General features: G+C 46.6%; 1 protein-coding gene across 8 annotated transcripts in view; it reads left to right on the top strand.

Annotated features, from left to right (window-relative positions):
- MKRN2 (makorin ring finger protein 2) overlaps window positions 1-15,435 on the top strand; it is a 64,490-nt gene that overhangs the window by 34,279 nt on the left and 14,776 nt on the right. For all 8 annotated transcript variants that reach the window (XR_014064371.1, XR_014064370.1, XR_014064368.1 and 5 more), the window contains 5 exons: window positions 4,949-5,077; window positions 6,155-6,336; window positions 7,362-7,666; window positions 8,494-8,708; window positions 11,042-11,152. Coding sequence is in view for 4 of the 8 variants with exons in the window: in XM_081526374.1 (XP_081382500.1) it covers window positions 4,949-5,077; window positions 6,155-6,336; window positions 7,362-7,666; window positions 8,494-8,708; window positions 11,042-11,152 (942 nt within the window). In the remaining 4 variants the exon portion in view is untranslated. The remainder of the gene's footprint in view (window positions 1-4,948; window positions 5,078-6,154; window positions 6,337-7,361; window positions 7,667-8,493; window positions 8,709-11,041; window positions 11,153-15,435) is intronic.

Here is a 15,435-nt window from a genome sequence, read left to right as displayed (position 1 = left end):
AGTTTGACTGTTCTAAGCACCTCGTAGAAGTGGAATTCTATAGTGCTTGTCTTTTTGTGTCTGATTTCATCACTTAGCATAACATCCTCAAAGGTCTTCCATGTTGTAGCAACTGTCAGGCTTTCCTTCCTTGTATGTGCAGACCACATATTGTTTTTATCCATTCATCCATGAGTGAACACTTGGATTGTTTTCACCTGTTGTCCGTTGTGAATCATGTGGGATGTACAAATACTCGAGTTCTTGTTTCCAGTTCATCTGTGTATATACCCAGGAGTGGAATTGCTGAATCATATGGCAATTCTATTTTTAATTTTTTGAGGAATCACTGTACTGTTTTACATAGTGATGACTGCACCATTTTACTGTATATTCTGTTTTGTAATACGCTTTTTTCAGTTAATACTCTTCAGTTTTCCATGTCAATAAATTATCTAATATCTAGTCTGTACGTGTCTGTACTCAGATTTCCTCATTTGTCCCACAGATTTTTTTTTTTTTCCATTTTCACCGAGAACGTTATTAAACAGTGTATTCACTGTTTTATTCCACCTTGTTGTTGTTTAGTCACTAAGTCATGTCTGAGCTTTTTGCGACCACATGGACTATAGCCCACCAGGCTCCTCTGTCTGTGGGATCTCCCGGGCAAGAATACTGAAGCGGGTTGCCATTTCTTTCTCCGGGGCCACAGATGATTTTTGGAGCTGCTTTGTCCAAACCAGAATATAATCCAGGACCAAATATTGCACTGGTTATTGCATACCTAATATTCTGTCTACTAATCTAGTGCAATCTACTCCTTTTTAAATTTTCTTCTTTTGATAGCTTTATTGAAGTATAATTTTCATATCATTTATAGGGACTACGTCTGTATGTAGCTTATATAAGCTGTATAATAGTCTGTATAAGGACCATTCTGTCCCTATAGATGTGCCTCTTATTTCACTTACTATAATGTGTTTGCACTTATCCTTGTAGCATGCATCATTATTTATTCGTTTTTATTGCCAGATTAATACCCCACTGTATGGATGTTTTACAGTTTGTTTATCCATTCACCACTTGATGGAATTGTCAGAGTTCTCACTCTTTGACTGTTATGAATAACGTTGCTATGAACATTCCTGTCCAAGTGTTTGTTTGAACATGCTTTCATTTTTCTTGGGTAGACAGGGTCGACACCTAGGAATGGAATTGCTGAGTCCTGTGGTAAATTTATGTTTAAGTTTTAAGAAACTGCCAAACTGTTTTCCAAACCAAGGCCCTCTCCCCTTACTCTTTTCCCATGGCATTTGCTTGGTAAAGAGACCTTACCCACATACTGCCTCTTCTTTTGTATTTATCTGGTTGCTTCATCATGAAGTCTTTTAGTTGTTCCCAATCCTAAATTATCTATAAACTCAAAAGATCTGCAGTTATGGGTTTTCTTGAACTTTTTATTTTGTATTTTGGTATAACCGATTAACAATGTTGTAACAGTTTCAGGTGAACAGGGAAGGGACTCAGTCATGCATATATATGTATCCATTCTCCCCCAGACCTCCCTCCTATCCATGCTGTCACATAGCATTGAAGAGTTCCATGCGCTATACAGTCCTTGTTGGTTATCCATTTAAGATACAGCAGTGTGTACATAGCCATCCCAAACTCCATAACTATTCCTTCCCCTCAGCAACCATAAGTTCATTTTCTAAGTCTGTGAGTTTCTGTTTTGTAAGTTCATTTGTATAATTTCTTTTTAGATTTCACATATAAGGGATGTCACATGATATTTCTCCTTCTCTGTCTGACTTACTTCACTCAGTATGCTACTCTCTAGGTCCATCCATGGTTGCTGTAAATTGTATTATTTCATTCTTTTTTCATGGCTGAGTAACACTCCCTTGTATTGTATGTACCACATCTCCTTTATCCGCTCCTCTGTTGATGGACATTCAGGTTGCTTCCATGTCTTGGCTGTTGTAAACAGTGCTGCAGTGAGCACTGGGGGCACGTATCCTTTTGGGTCATGTTTTTATCCGTCTGTATATGCCCAGGAGTGGGATTGCAGGGTCATATGGTAGCTCTATTTTTAGTGTTTTAAGGAACCTCTATACTGTTCTCTATAATGGCTCTACCAGTTTACGTTCCCACCAACAGGGTAGGAGGGTTCCCTTCTCTTCATACCCTCTCCAGCATTTATTGTTTGTGGATTTTTTTTATGATAGCCATTCTGGCGGATGTGACGTGATATCTCATTGTAGTTTTGACTTGCATTTCTTGAATGATTAGTGATATTGAACATATACTGAATATACAGATATTGGCCGTCTGTATGTCTTTGGGAAAATGTCTGTTTAGGTGTTCTTCCCATTTTTTGAGTGAGTTGATTGTTCTGATACTCTTAAGCATCATGAGCTGTTTGTATATAATTTGATCATGATTAATCCCTTATCTGTCACATCATTTGCAAATATTTCTCCTAATCTGTGAGTTGTCTTTTTGTTTTGTTTATAGTTTCCTTTGCTGTGGCAAAGCTTTTGAGTTTGAGTTGGTCCCATTTGTTTATTTTTGTTTTTATTTCAATTATTCTGGGAGATGGATCAGAAAAAGATGTTGCTGTGATTTATTGCAGAGACTATTCTGCCTGTGTTTTCCTCTTGGAGTTTTATAGTATCCGGTCTCTCATTTAGATCTTTAATCCTGTTTGAGCTTATTATTGTATATGGAGTTAAAGAATGATCTATTCTCAATTTTTTGCAGGTGGCTGTGCAGTTTCCCCAGCACCGTTTGTTGAAGAGCCTGTCTTTCCAACATTGTGTAGTCTTACCTCCCTTGTCATAGATCAGCTGACCATAGGTGCATGGGCTTATTTCTGGGTGTTCTGTCCTGTTCCATTGATGTATATTTGTTTTTGTACCATACCATACTGTTTTGATGACTGTAGCTTTGCAGTATAGTCTGAAGTCTGGGCACCTGATTCCTCCAGCTCTGTTTTTCTTTCGCAAGATGCTTTGGCTATTCGGGGTCTTTTGTGTCTACATACAGATTTTGAGATTTTTGTTCTATTTCTGTGAAAAACGCCATTGGAAATTTGATAGGGATTGCATTGAATCTGTAGATTGCCTTGGGTAGTATAGTCATTTTGACAATATTGATTCTTCCAGTGCACAGGCATGGTATATCTTTCCATCTGTTTATGTCTTCTTACGGTTTTTGGAGTACAGTTCTTTTGTCTCCTTAGATAGGTTTATTCCTAGGTGTTTTATTCTTTTTTGATGTGTAAATCAGTTTTGTTGGATTCACGTTTAAGTGTTTTGGGCTAGGATATGTGGCAATTTTGTTGTATACTTCACTCACATTGGGTAGCATCAGCAGACATAATGTTTTTTGTTTTTTTCATGTATATACTGGGTCCAACATCATTTGTTGAATTACCTTGACACCTTTATCAAAAGTCAGCCACTGTGCACGTGCGATTCTATTTATAGGCTTTTAAAAGAGCCTCTCTCTGCCTCCTTGAACTGCAGTTTTTGTCTTCATCTCAGCAAGGCAGCGGGGCTCTTCTTGGGCTCGCCCTCACTGCTCCAAGGCCCAAATGTGCCTCAGGGCAGCTTGGCTCCTTTGTTTGCCTTCCCTTCAAGGGCCAGTCTGGTGTTGCCTTTTGTCCACGTATGAAAGCAGTTGTTTGATATGTTTTGTTCTGTTTCCTAGTTTTTCACAGTGGAAGGGCAAGTTCCATGCTCCTCCTAGCTGGAAGCAAAAACCTCTTTTCTCTTCTTGTACTTCAGTTTGGATAGTTCTTGTTTCTTTGTCTTCAAGTTTTCTGAGATTTTCTTAAGTAGTGCTAATTTGCTGTCATGGTGTAATTGTCATTTCATATATTATAGCTTTCATTTGGTTCATATATTGTAGAAGTTCCATTTGGTTCTTTGTTGTATTATCTGTTTCTCCTCATGTTATTTTTGTGTTTCCCTTAAAACCTTCAGCATATTGAACATAACCTGTAATAGCTGTAATTAAAGTCCTTGTCTCCTGAGTCTTATCACCTGCCATTCCTGTTACTAACTGATTGTTCTCCTGGTTATGGGTCACATTTTCCTGCTTTTTGGTGTACCTAGTAATTTTCGATTGAATGCCAAATGTTGTGTTTTTGAGCATTTAGATTTTATTGTCCTCCCTCACAGAATGTTAAAGTTTGTTTTAACTGCCAGTAAGTTATTTGCTATCATTTAGCTTGTTTTGAAGCTTTTCTCTCTTTTTCTAAACATCATTTAGGCAGATCTAAAATCTCTTTATTTGAGAACGTGGTTACCCTTAATGCCGAAGCACCTCCCGCTCTGATTCACTCTCGGGTATTCAGTGAGGTCTCTCTGCTCCGGCTGGACAGAGCTAGAATGCCTGCCCGTGGTTCCTTCAGGGCCAGAATCGGACAAGTTAGTGGAACGTTCTTATTTGTCAATCTCTTGGTGCTACACTGTTTTGTCTGCTCCTCACCACGGTTTAGTAGGGTAGGTAGTATAATTTTCGTTCTATAGGTGAAGGTAGCAGGGTCCACCAAAGGTGGCTTTGTGACGTGCTGACAGCTGACACAGCTGGGGCTTGAGCCCCGATCTCGGACTTCCCTACAAGCAGACCCTTTAACTCCATGGGGACAGAGGGGTTCTTCAGTGTGTGCTTTCTCAGTTAGGCTCACATTTCACACGTGTAACGTATCTTAAATCAAGAGGATGTATTGTAAGGTAGAAATACATGGGATCATTTTTCTTCTAGAAATGCTGCCGTGGAAATAGCTGTGGTGTGTCTAAAATCACTGTGTTTTCAAGTCAAGGACACCCAGGGTATCTGCAGTGCCCACTTAACACATAGTATATGGAGAGTGTGTGTTTGTGTACTTGGTTCAGGAATATGGTGATTTTAGAAGGTAAAGTGTGCTTCTAAAAGCTCTGTGCCTCTGCTTTGTCACCAGGTATTTTATGCACGGGGTGTGTCGGGAAGGAAACCAGTGCCTGTTCTCACATGACTTGGCAAACAGCAAGCCATCCACCATCTGCAAATACTACCAGAAGGGCTGCTGCGCCTATGGGACTCGTTGCAGGCAAGAGACTGCTTCTGCGCCGGCTGTTACACTGAGCTGACTGCTCTCGGGGCTTTAAATCCTTCATTTGGAGCTTGGGTCTTGATGAGGGGAGAACTTCAAAAGGAGTGTACAAAAATAATTCGGAAACCTCAAACTTAGTGCCCTAAAAACAATTTTAACTTTCCAAAGTCACTTTCAGGCCCATTCTTATGAGTCTGTAATTACAAATTTGCATTCACAGTATACACAAGACTTTACATCTTGCCCTTTTTTGTTTAATAACACGTCACAAGCTCTTCCCAGTGCTGCTACTGTTATGTACTAACTGTAATTTTATAACTTTCCATAATGTTGATGTACCATCATTTAACTATTCCTATGTTAGCTACTTTTAGAGACTTAAGTGGCTTCCAGCTTCTTGTTGTGAGTACCCATGTAGCAAACATTTATGTGCACATAGAATCTTCATTTGTAACCGACATCTGTAGGCAAGTTTTGTACCTTTTAGACAGGAGCGCGTTCCAAAGCCTGTCCCTGCGCTCTCACAGTGAGCGGCCGGTCTGCTTCCTGGACCGCAGAGCGGCCTCTGTCCCTCGCTGTGTTGCCTGGACGCGGGCACTTGGCCCGCCCTGCCCTGCTCCTGCCAGTGGGCCCCCCCAGGAGGCCAGGAGACAGCCAGCATCTCCTGGCAGGTCAGGCTCTGTGCGGTCTGGGCAGCACGTCTGTCCCACTCCAGTCCACGAGGGCACTTAGTGGAAGTAATAGACAGCAGGGTGCTGCCCGCTCTGTTGCCAGGCAGTTCTCACTAATTGGTAAGAGTTTGATCAGTTAAAATACTGGGAAAGATTGTCTCCCTGTCCAGGCAGTTCTCACTAACTGGTAAGAGTTTGATCAGTTAAAATACTGGGAAAGATTGTCTCCCTGTCCAGGCAGTTCTTACTAATTGGTAAGAGTTTGATCAGTTAAAATACTGGGAAAGATTGTCTCCCTGTCCACGTCTGCAGATGGAGCAGAAGGGGAGCTGTTGCGGGTCTGGGCGGCGGGAAGCGTGTACGTGTGGGGTGTCCTGATGCCTCTGCCGTGTGTTTTGTTCAGGTATGATCACACGAGGCCGTCTGCTGCGGCTGGTGGGGCCGTGGGCACCGTGCCCCATGGGCTGCCCTCCCCGGGCTTCCACAGCCCTCACCCTCCTCCTGAACTTACCGCATCAGTCATGAAAACTAGCTTACACGAGCCTGGGAAACGTGAAAAGAGGACATTGGTGCTGAGAGACCGGAGTGAGTGAGCACAGCCCCCCGTCTCCCTTTGAGAGAGGCCTTCCCTGTCAGGGGCTCCTCAGCGCGTACCCAGAGCCGCCCCGAGGACGGCCTCCTCTGGCTGCAGCGCGCTCGGGCCACATGTCTGGCCTCGTGCCCGAGGTGGGGCAGAGCCCGGGTCTGCGGGCAGAGCCTGAAAGGGACGCTGTTGGCACCACGTGCTGGCACCCCATGGGGTGCTGGCCCAGCTCTGAGAGGCCGCAGGCTGCTCATCACCAAGCCCCGCATTTTGAGGAAGCGCGTGTTTCGCTGTTTGTCTCTGTCAGTTCACAGTCTTAGTTCTCGCGCTGAGCCGGTTGCATTTCAGAAATGGAGCAGCCTTTCAGGGTGTGGGGAGTAGTCTGTGCCCTGGAGCAGGGTCTGCCTGGGTCGGAGACTACAAATTGTTGTTTTTATTGGCTGGTTCTTACCAGGTGAAGGAGTTTCTACTTCTGGAAATTGTTCAGCATAAGATAGGCAGATACCCTACTGAGCAAACAACAGGTCCATCCCATAGATGTCCCCCCTCTGAGGAGGTTAGGAGCGTGTGATGGGGCAGTGGCAGCTCCTGTGTGAGAGGGGGATGGTGGCTGAAGGACCAGAAATCTGCCCTGGATCTTTGGTCTCCTCACCGTAAAGTGACTGGTAAAAAGGAAGTCTCTGTAATTCTGTTGACAGCATTCTGGATTCCATTTGACTTTTTTTTTTTTAAGTGTAACTGGTCCATGTGTTGCCATTTCCATACTTGCTGTTTTTAAAAAGCAACTTTCACATTCTTTTATATAAATATATCACCGTCTGCTTCCCTATGTTGCCAATTATGGCTTTTTGGTTTTTATTACAGTTCTAAGTAATGTCACTCTGAACATTTTTCCCCTCCGGCCTTTGTTTTTTTCCAAGAGTGAAATTCCCAAAGTCAGGGTTAATTTGTCAGGTTTTGACTGATGGCTTCCCAGAAAGGTTGGGCCGGTGTTCACGGGTCTGTGCGCTGTGTATTTTCTCTTCAGATCTCTCCGGCATGGCTGAAGACAAGACCTGCCTGGGCGTGGGGAGTGGTCCAGGAGGCTGCAGCGATGCGCAGAGCGGCCCGGAGCTGAGGCCGCATTCCTACCTCGACGCCATCAGGAGCGGCCTGGACGACTTGGAGGCCAGCAGCTCCTACAGCGGCGGGCAGCAGCTGTGCCCCTACGCGGCTGCCGGGGAGTGCCGCTTTGGGGACACGTGTGTCTACCTGCACGGGGAGGTGTGCGAGATCTGTAGGTTACGCGTCCTGCACCCCTTCGACCCAGAGCAGAGGAAAGCTCACGAGAAGGTACAGTGCCCGGCTTTGCGTGAACGCGTCTGAAGGAGCGTGGCGCTCACTGAGGGATGCAATCCTTGGTAGCTCTGTCAGCGGCTTTGTCCAGTGATACCTGCATCCTGGGCCTGGCCAGCCAGGCCGAGCCCCGGAGAGTTTGAGGCGCCCGGTGCTGGAAGGGACCTTGCAGGGCCGGAGGCTCCAGTGTTTTATGGAGGCCTCTGCTCAGCACAGGCTGTGGAGGTGGTCTGCACCCTCTGCCGTCTCCAGGGAGCGTGGAGGTGAACCCCGATTGGAGCTGTCCTCCTCCCCAAGGATGCAGGGCCTGGTGTGCGTATCCTTCACGTTGACTCTAGTGCCCGATACGTGGTGCCGCACGGGGACGCGTTCACCTGCTTCCTGAGTGGAGGGGTGCGTCCGGTAACTGCTTCTCCTGGGAGGAAGTGATGCCGCCGACCTCTGACCCTGGCCTGTCAGCCCGGTGGTTTAGATTAAGAGTTGTTTAGCGTGTCTGGTGTTGGTGTGGGGAGAGGCAGTGCCCGATGGGCTGGGAGACGAGGGTCCCAGTCCTGGCGACCTCTGTGGCCCCACATCGGCCCTGTAACCTTCTCGGGCCTCTGATTTCGGGTTTCCGTTGGAGGCGGCCCTGGAGCAGTGTGCCGGGCAGGAGGCTGCGCCAGTGGTGGCCCGAGAGCGCGTTGTGGCCCGGACACAGGGCCTGCCTCCGCAGCCTCGGTCCCCATCCCTCCCGCCCAAGCTGGGCCGCGTGGCCGCCAGCTGCTCCCCTCGCGCCTCTCCTCGCTCCCGGACCTCAGGCTTCCCTCCTCCCTTGCTGTACTCAGGTCTGCATGTCAACGTTCGAACATGAGATGGAGAAGGCCTTCGCCTTCCAGGCGAGTCAGGACAAAGTGTGCAGCATCTGCATGGAGGTGATCCTGGAGAAGGCGTCGGCCTCGGAGCGGAGGTTCGGGATCCTCTCCAACTGCAACCACACGTACTGCCTGTCCTGCATCCGGCAGTGGCGGTGTGCCAAGCAGTTTGAGAACCCCATCATCAAGTAAGCGCGGCCGGGGTCTGAGCTGTAGACACTGGGGGGAGGTTTGACCTGGGACCTTCTTCCATCCGCTCTGAAGCCTTCCCTTGTCCTCAAGGCTGCAGGGCCTGAGTAAGTTGCAGAGCCCCCCTGAGCCCAGATGCCTTCTCCTTTTAAATGTGGGTGTCAGTTCCTGCAGGCATCTGAGGTGTCAGGGAGAGCCTCAGCAGGCACCCCTGTGTGAGAAGGCCTGCTGGACTCGGGTGCTCACAGTTACTGGTGGTCCGCCCTCAGGACAGTTAAGTAGGGGTTATTTGAAGCCTGAATGAAGTAGTGCATGTAACACGTTTCACAGTCTCAGATACTGGAAGTGTCCTCAGTGAGCCAGCACAGGGCTTTGTCCCCATCTTTATTGAGAAATAACTGACTCATAACAACATAGGAGTCTTAAATCCCTCAGCGGGGAGGGAGGAGAGCTCACCCACAGTGAGAAGTCACACATATTGTGTATTGTGAGAAACTTCACACACATTAAGTCATAATTCTCTCAGTGATCCTGTGATCATCACCCCCGTTTTGTGTAGGGAAACTCAGGCATGGCGAGGTCAGGTGACTTGCCTAAAGTCACATATTTGTGTGGTGAGAGAACAGCTTTATTGAGATAAAATGTACAGTTCAGAGGATTTTTATTATATTCAGAGTAGTACAGCTATCAGTATAGTCTAATTTTAGAACATTTTTATCATCTTAAAAAGACAAAAATTCTGCTTTGAGTCACTGCCTATTCACTCCTTCCAGCCCCTGGCAACTACTTTGTTGTTGTTCAGTCGCTCAGCTGTGTCCGATTCTTTGCGACTCCATGGACTGCAGCACGCCAGGCTTCCCTGTCCTGCACCATCTCCCAAAACTTGATCGGACTCATGTCCTTTGAGTCAGTGATGCCATCCAACCATCTCATCTTCTGTCATCCCCTCCTCCTGCTTTCAATCTTTCCCAGCATCAGGGTTTTTTCCAATGAGTCCATTCATCCCAGCAGGTGGCCAAAGTATTGGAGCATCAGCTTCAGCATCAGTCTTTCCAATAAATATTCGAGGTTGATTTCAATCGGTAAATCAGTGTCTCTGAATTTGCCTGTTCTGGACACATGAAATGGAATCATACAATAAGCAGGCCTTTATGTCTGGCTTCTTAACTCAGCATGTTTGCAGAGTTCACCTATATTGTAGCATGAATCAATATACTGTTCCCTTTAGTGACTGAGTAATATTCCATTATATGCCTAGACCACATTTTGGTTATGTGTTCATCAGTATGAACATCTGGGTTGTTTCCATCTTTTGGCTATTACAGCTAGTGTGCTTGAGAATATTTGTGTATCTGTCTGCCTGCCTGTTTTCAGTACTTCTGGGTGTACACTTAGGAGCACAGTTGCTGAGCATCTGGAAACTCGGTGTTTAACATTTTGAGAATCTGCCAGACTGCTATCCAAAGTGGCTGAACCAGGGATGTCCCTGGTGATCCAGTGGTGAACAACCCACCTTGCAATGCAAGGGATGTGGGTTTAGTTCCTCGTCAGGGAGCTGAGATCCCATATGCCTTGGAGCAACCGAGTCAGCACACCACGGCTCCCGACCCTGTGCGCCCCTAGAATCCATGCGCTGCAGCTAAGACCAACACAGCCAAATAAAGAAACCCCGAAGCTCTTAGTCGGTCAAAAAAAAAAAAAGTGGGTGAACCATTCTACATCCCCAGGGGCTTCCCTGATAGCTCAGCTGGTAAAGAATCTGCTTGCAATGCGAGAGACCTGGGTTCGATCCCTGGGTTGGGACAATGCCCTGGAGAAGGGAAAGGCACCCAGTCCAGTGTTCTGGCCTGGAGAATTCCGTGGACTGTATAGTCCCTGGGGTCACAGAGTCGGACACAACTGAGCAACTTTTCACTTTCAGCAATGTAGGAGGATTCCAGTTTCTCCACATTCTTGCCAACACTTATTTTGAAATTGTCTTGATTTCTGATATTAGCCATCCTAGCAGGTGTGAAATGATACCTTAGTATGGTTTTAATTTGCATTTCCCTGAAAGCTAATCATACTAAACATCGTTTTCTGTGCTTGTTGGCCATTGTGGAGAAATGCCTACTCAAATCCTTTGCCCATTTTAAAATTAGGTTGTCTGTTTACTGTTAATAAGAACGTGTTTTAACTGTAAATTAGGCTTAGAGGATTGTGTTCGTACCTTTCAGAATTCAGTGGTGAGAGGCACCGGGCTGGTCACACACTTGGGCACGAGGTTTAGTGGTGGAGTGGGCACAGGGTCTATGACTGAGTCTCTCCCTTCCTAACGTGCTTCTTGTTGCAGGTCTTGTCCAGAATGCCGCGTGATATCAGAGTTTGTAATTCCAAGTGTGTACTGGGTAGAGGATCAGAACAAAAAGAACGAGCTGATTGAAGCTTTCAAACAGGGAATGGGGTAAGTGCCGTGAGCTCGCGCGTGGTCTGGTGCCGGCCTGGCTCTCGTTCCGGCGTGCGGCGTGCGGGGCCTCGAGGCCACTCAGTGTCTGCTCTCTCGGGCGGCGGGCTGGGCTCTGGGGGCGCAGAGATGAGCGCGGCCGGGATGAAGTGGGCTTGCCTTTTGGTTCTTAAGCTGAGCAGTATGCCCCTGAAATCCTGCTTGTAATGCTGAGGTTGACCTATCATGCCTGATCATTCAGCAAATGGCAATGAGGATCTGTATGACAGACCTTTTCTAGTTGCTGGGGATACAGCTTTAAACAAATCACCAACATCCCAGGCTGTGCACCGTTCACATTCCACTGAAAGAAGTAATAAGCAAATGAGGTAAATAAGAAAGTATTTCTTAGACAGTGGGACTAAGGAGAGAAATAAGCCTAGGAATGGGGACAGGAAATGAGGGGGTTGCGGTGTCCGTGTTGGAGCCTAGAGAACCTCAGCAAAGCAAGCAGAGACCTCGAGGAGGTGAGGCAGTGACCATGTCCACGTGGTTGAGAAGGCCATCCAAGGGAGGGGCCGGTCACTGCCGAGAAGGACTGCAGCCGGAGCGTGTCTGCTGTGCTGGGAGCAGCAGGGCGGAGCTGGGTGAGAAGGGAGGGCGGGGGCGCCGGGTGGAGCCCGCTTGTATTCTGGCTGAGGTGGGCAGCCTTCATAGGATTTGACCAGAGGAGTGACGTGACCTGATGTGTATTTTGAAGGGATCACTGTGGCTGAACCACTGTGAATATATTGAAAGAGAAGACAAAGGGGAAATGGGGAGACCGGTTGGCCTGTTACAGCAAGCCAGGCGCGATATGGCAGGGGTGGGGGCCGGGCCAGGAGGCGTGGGGGTTTCTGAAACAGATCTGGATTCTGCCTCTGTTCGGGAGAATCAGGATGAGTTTGCTGGTGCACTGAGTGTGGTGGAGGGTTGAGAAGTCACGTGTCACCACCAGTGTCACCACTCCCCGTTTTTTTGGCTGCACGTCTGTCTTTGTTGGCCAGTTTCTTCTTTCAGTTACCAGTTTTCGTAAAATCTTCTGAGGATTTAGCTCTGGAAACGAGGCGGCAGCAGAGCGCCACTGAATGACAGGTGCCCGAGTGACTCGTCACTGCCAGACTGGAGAGTTACGGACGGTCGGTCATGACCACGCTCGCGGGTGGTTTGCGTGGTGGTCTGGACTGAACCGAAGAGCCGGTTGTGCCTCATGCGGTCACTCAGCTCTGTGTTGTGAGGATGGAATTTGAACCCTGTTGCGGGGGGACCAGTGATGGTTAACAAAACCATGGGGATTTGTTTCCTGCGGCCACTGTAACACTGTAACATTACACAGACTGGGTGGCTAGAAACAACAGACGTTGGCGCTCTCCCGGTTTGCAGGCTGGAAGCCCGAAACCAGGTGTGAGCAGGCAGGGCTTCTCCTGGGGGCTCCGAAGGAGCACTGGTCCCAGGCCCCTCTCCCGGCTTCGGGTGGCAGCATCCCTCCACCTCCACCTCTGTCTTCTCCCCTGGTTCTCTCCTTCTGGCTCCTGTGAGGCTCTTCTATAAGACCCTCTCATTAACCCAGGATGAGCCCCTCGAGATCCCTTGCTGCATCAGCAGACATGGTTTCTCCAGAGGAGGTCATGGTCCCCAGAACCAGGGACTAGGATGTGCCCACGATTCATCTCACTATACATGGTTTCTCAGCCTGTTTCGGATGCTGTAACAAAATAGCACAGACCGGGGGACTTAAAAACAACAGGCGTTTCTATTGTTGCAGTTCTGGAGGCCGGGAAGTCCGAGATCAGTGAGGGCATGCACCCCCTCACCGCGTCTTCACGTGCTGGGAGGGTGAAGGAGCTCACGGGGTCCCCTTACAGGAGTGCCCACCTTATGACTTCATCACCTGTCTGCTGATCCCCTCCCGCTGGATGTGAGGACTGCAGGGAACTAACACATTCAGACCGTGACACGTGACAGCTGAAATGCATACATACCAAAGCCACGCAGAGCAGGGGCTGCCTGTTTAATCATTGATCTCTTCCTGTTTAATCTTCTCTGCCTGTTTAATCATTGATCTCTTCCTCTGCTGAAGGACACCCCTGCTATTGACAACTAAGAGCTATTTTGAATATTTTTTTTAGAATTCCATTTTAACTGACATCTTCTAGCTTCTCTTTTTTCTTAACTGTTTATTTTTCCTTGGGATTACAATGTATTCCTAATTTTTCAGGCAGTTAATACTCATGCTGCCATACGTAAAATGCAGTTACCTCCTCATTAGCATTTTTGTAGTACAGATGTAATACATATGCATTATATTTACATACATAAGGCTACACAAGGTGGTGATGACAATTTTAAAAACTCAGTTTGACTGAGGTATAATTGACAGCTACAGTTTATTGTTCAGTCACTAAGTTGTCTCCAGCTCTTTGCGACACCATGTACCACAGCATGCCAGGCAGGCTTCCCTGACTATCACTGTCTGAAGCTTCCTCCAGTTCACATCCATTGAGTCGCTGATACCATCCAACCATCTCACCCTCTGTCATCTCCTTCTGCTGCCTTCAATCTTTCCCAGCATCAGGGTCTTTTCCAGTGGGTCAGTTCTTCACATCAGGTGGCCAAAGCATTGGAGGCTCAACTTCAGCATCAGTCCTTCCAATGAACATTCAGGACTGATTTCCTTTAGGATTGACTAGTAGGATCTTGCAGTCCAGGGGACTCTCGGGAATCTTCTCCAGCACAGTTAGAAAGCATCAGTTCTTTGGCACAAAGCCTTCTGTATGGTCCAACTCCCACATCCATCCATGACTACTGGAAAAACCACAGCTTTGAGTATACAGACCTTTGTTGGCAAGGTGATGTCTCTGCTTTTTAATAGACTGTCTAGGTTTAGGTTTGTTATAGTTTCTCTTTCAAGGAGCCAAGTGTCTTTTAATTTCATGACTACAGTCACAACCCAGAGTGATTTTGGAGAGAGGGAAATAAAGTCTGTCACCATTTTCATTTTTTCCCCATCTGTTTGCCCTGAGGTAATGGGACTGGAAGCCATGATCTTAGTTTTTTGATGTTGAGTTTTAAGCCAGTTTTTCCACTCTCCTCTTTCTACCCTCATCAAGAGACTCTATAGTTCCTCTTCACTTTCTGCCATTAGGGTGGTATCATCTACATAATATCGAATTATTGATATTTCTGCCGACAACCTGGGTTCCAGCTTGTGGTTCATCCAGCCTGGCATTTTTCATGATGTATTCTGCATGTAAGTTAAATAAGCAGGGTGACAATATACAGCCTTGATGTTCTCCCTTCCCAGTGTGGAACCAGTCTGTTGTTCCATGTCTAGTTCTAGCTGTTCCTTTTTGACCTGCATACAGATTTCTCAAGAGGCAGGTCAGGTGGTCTGGTATTGCCATCTCTTTAAGAATTTTCCACAGTTTGTAGTGATCTCCACAGTAAAAAGCTTTAGGGTAGTCAATGAAGCAGAAGTAGATGGTTTTCTGGAATTCTTTTGTCTTTGATCTCTGGTTCCTCTGCCTTTTCTAAAACCAGCTTGAACATCTGGTAGTTCACAGTTCATGTATTGCTGAAGCCTGGCTTGGAGAATGTTGAGCATTAACTTACTAGTGTGTGAGATGAGTGCAATTGTGCGGTAGTTTGAGCATTGTTTGGCATTTCCTTTCTTTGGGATTGGAATGAAAATTCCAATGAAATGAATTTCATTGGAAATGAAATTTCCAATTTTTTATTTTCGATTTCACTGAAATTTCAAAAGAAATTTCCAATTTCTTTTCCAGTCCTGTGGCCACTGCTGAGTTTTCCAAATTTGCTGGCATATTGAGTGCAGCACTTTCACAGCATCATCTTTTAGGGTTTGAAATAGCTCAAGTGGAATTCCATCACTTCTACTAGTTTTGTTCGTAGTGATGCTTCCTAAGACCCACTTGACTTCACATTCCAGGATGTCTGGCTCTAGGTGAGTGATCACATCATCGTGATTATCTGGGTCATGAAGACCTTTTTTCTACAGTTCTGTGTATTCTTGCCACCTCTTCTTAATATCTTCTGCTTCTGTTAGGTCCATACCATTTCTGTCCTTTATCAAGCCCATCTTTGCATGAAATGTTCCCTTGGTATCTCTAGTTTTCTTGAAGAGACCTCTAGTCTTTCCCATTCTATTGTTTTCCTCTATTTCTTTGCATTGATCGCTGAGGAAGGCTTTCTTATCTCTCTTTGCTATTCTTTGGAACTCTGCATTCAGATGGGAATATCTTTCC

The sequence above is a fragment of the Giraffa tippelskirchi genome, chromosome 9 (genome assembly GCF_054371585.1).
Source record: "Giraffa tippelskirchi isolate mGirTip1 chromosome 9, T2T-mGirTip1v1.2.pri, whole genome shotgun sequence".
In the NCBI taxonomy this organism is placed as follows: Eukaryota; Metazoa; Chordata; class Mammalia; order Artiodactyla; family Giraffidae; genus Giraffa; species Giraffa tippelskirchi.
This window is presented reverse-complemented; position numbering and strand designations above follow the sequence as displayed.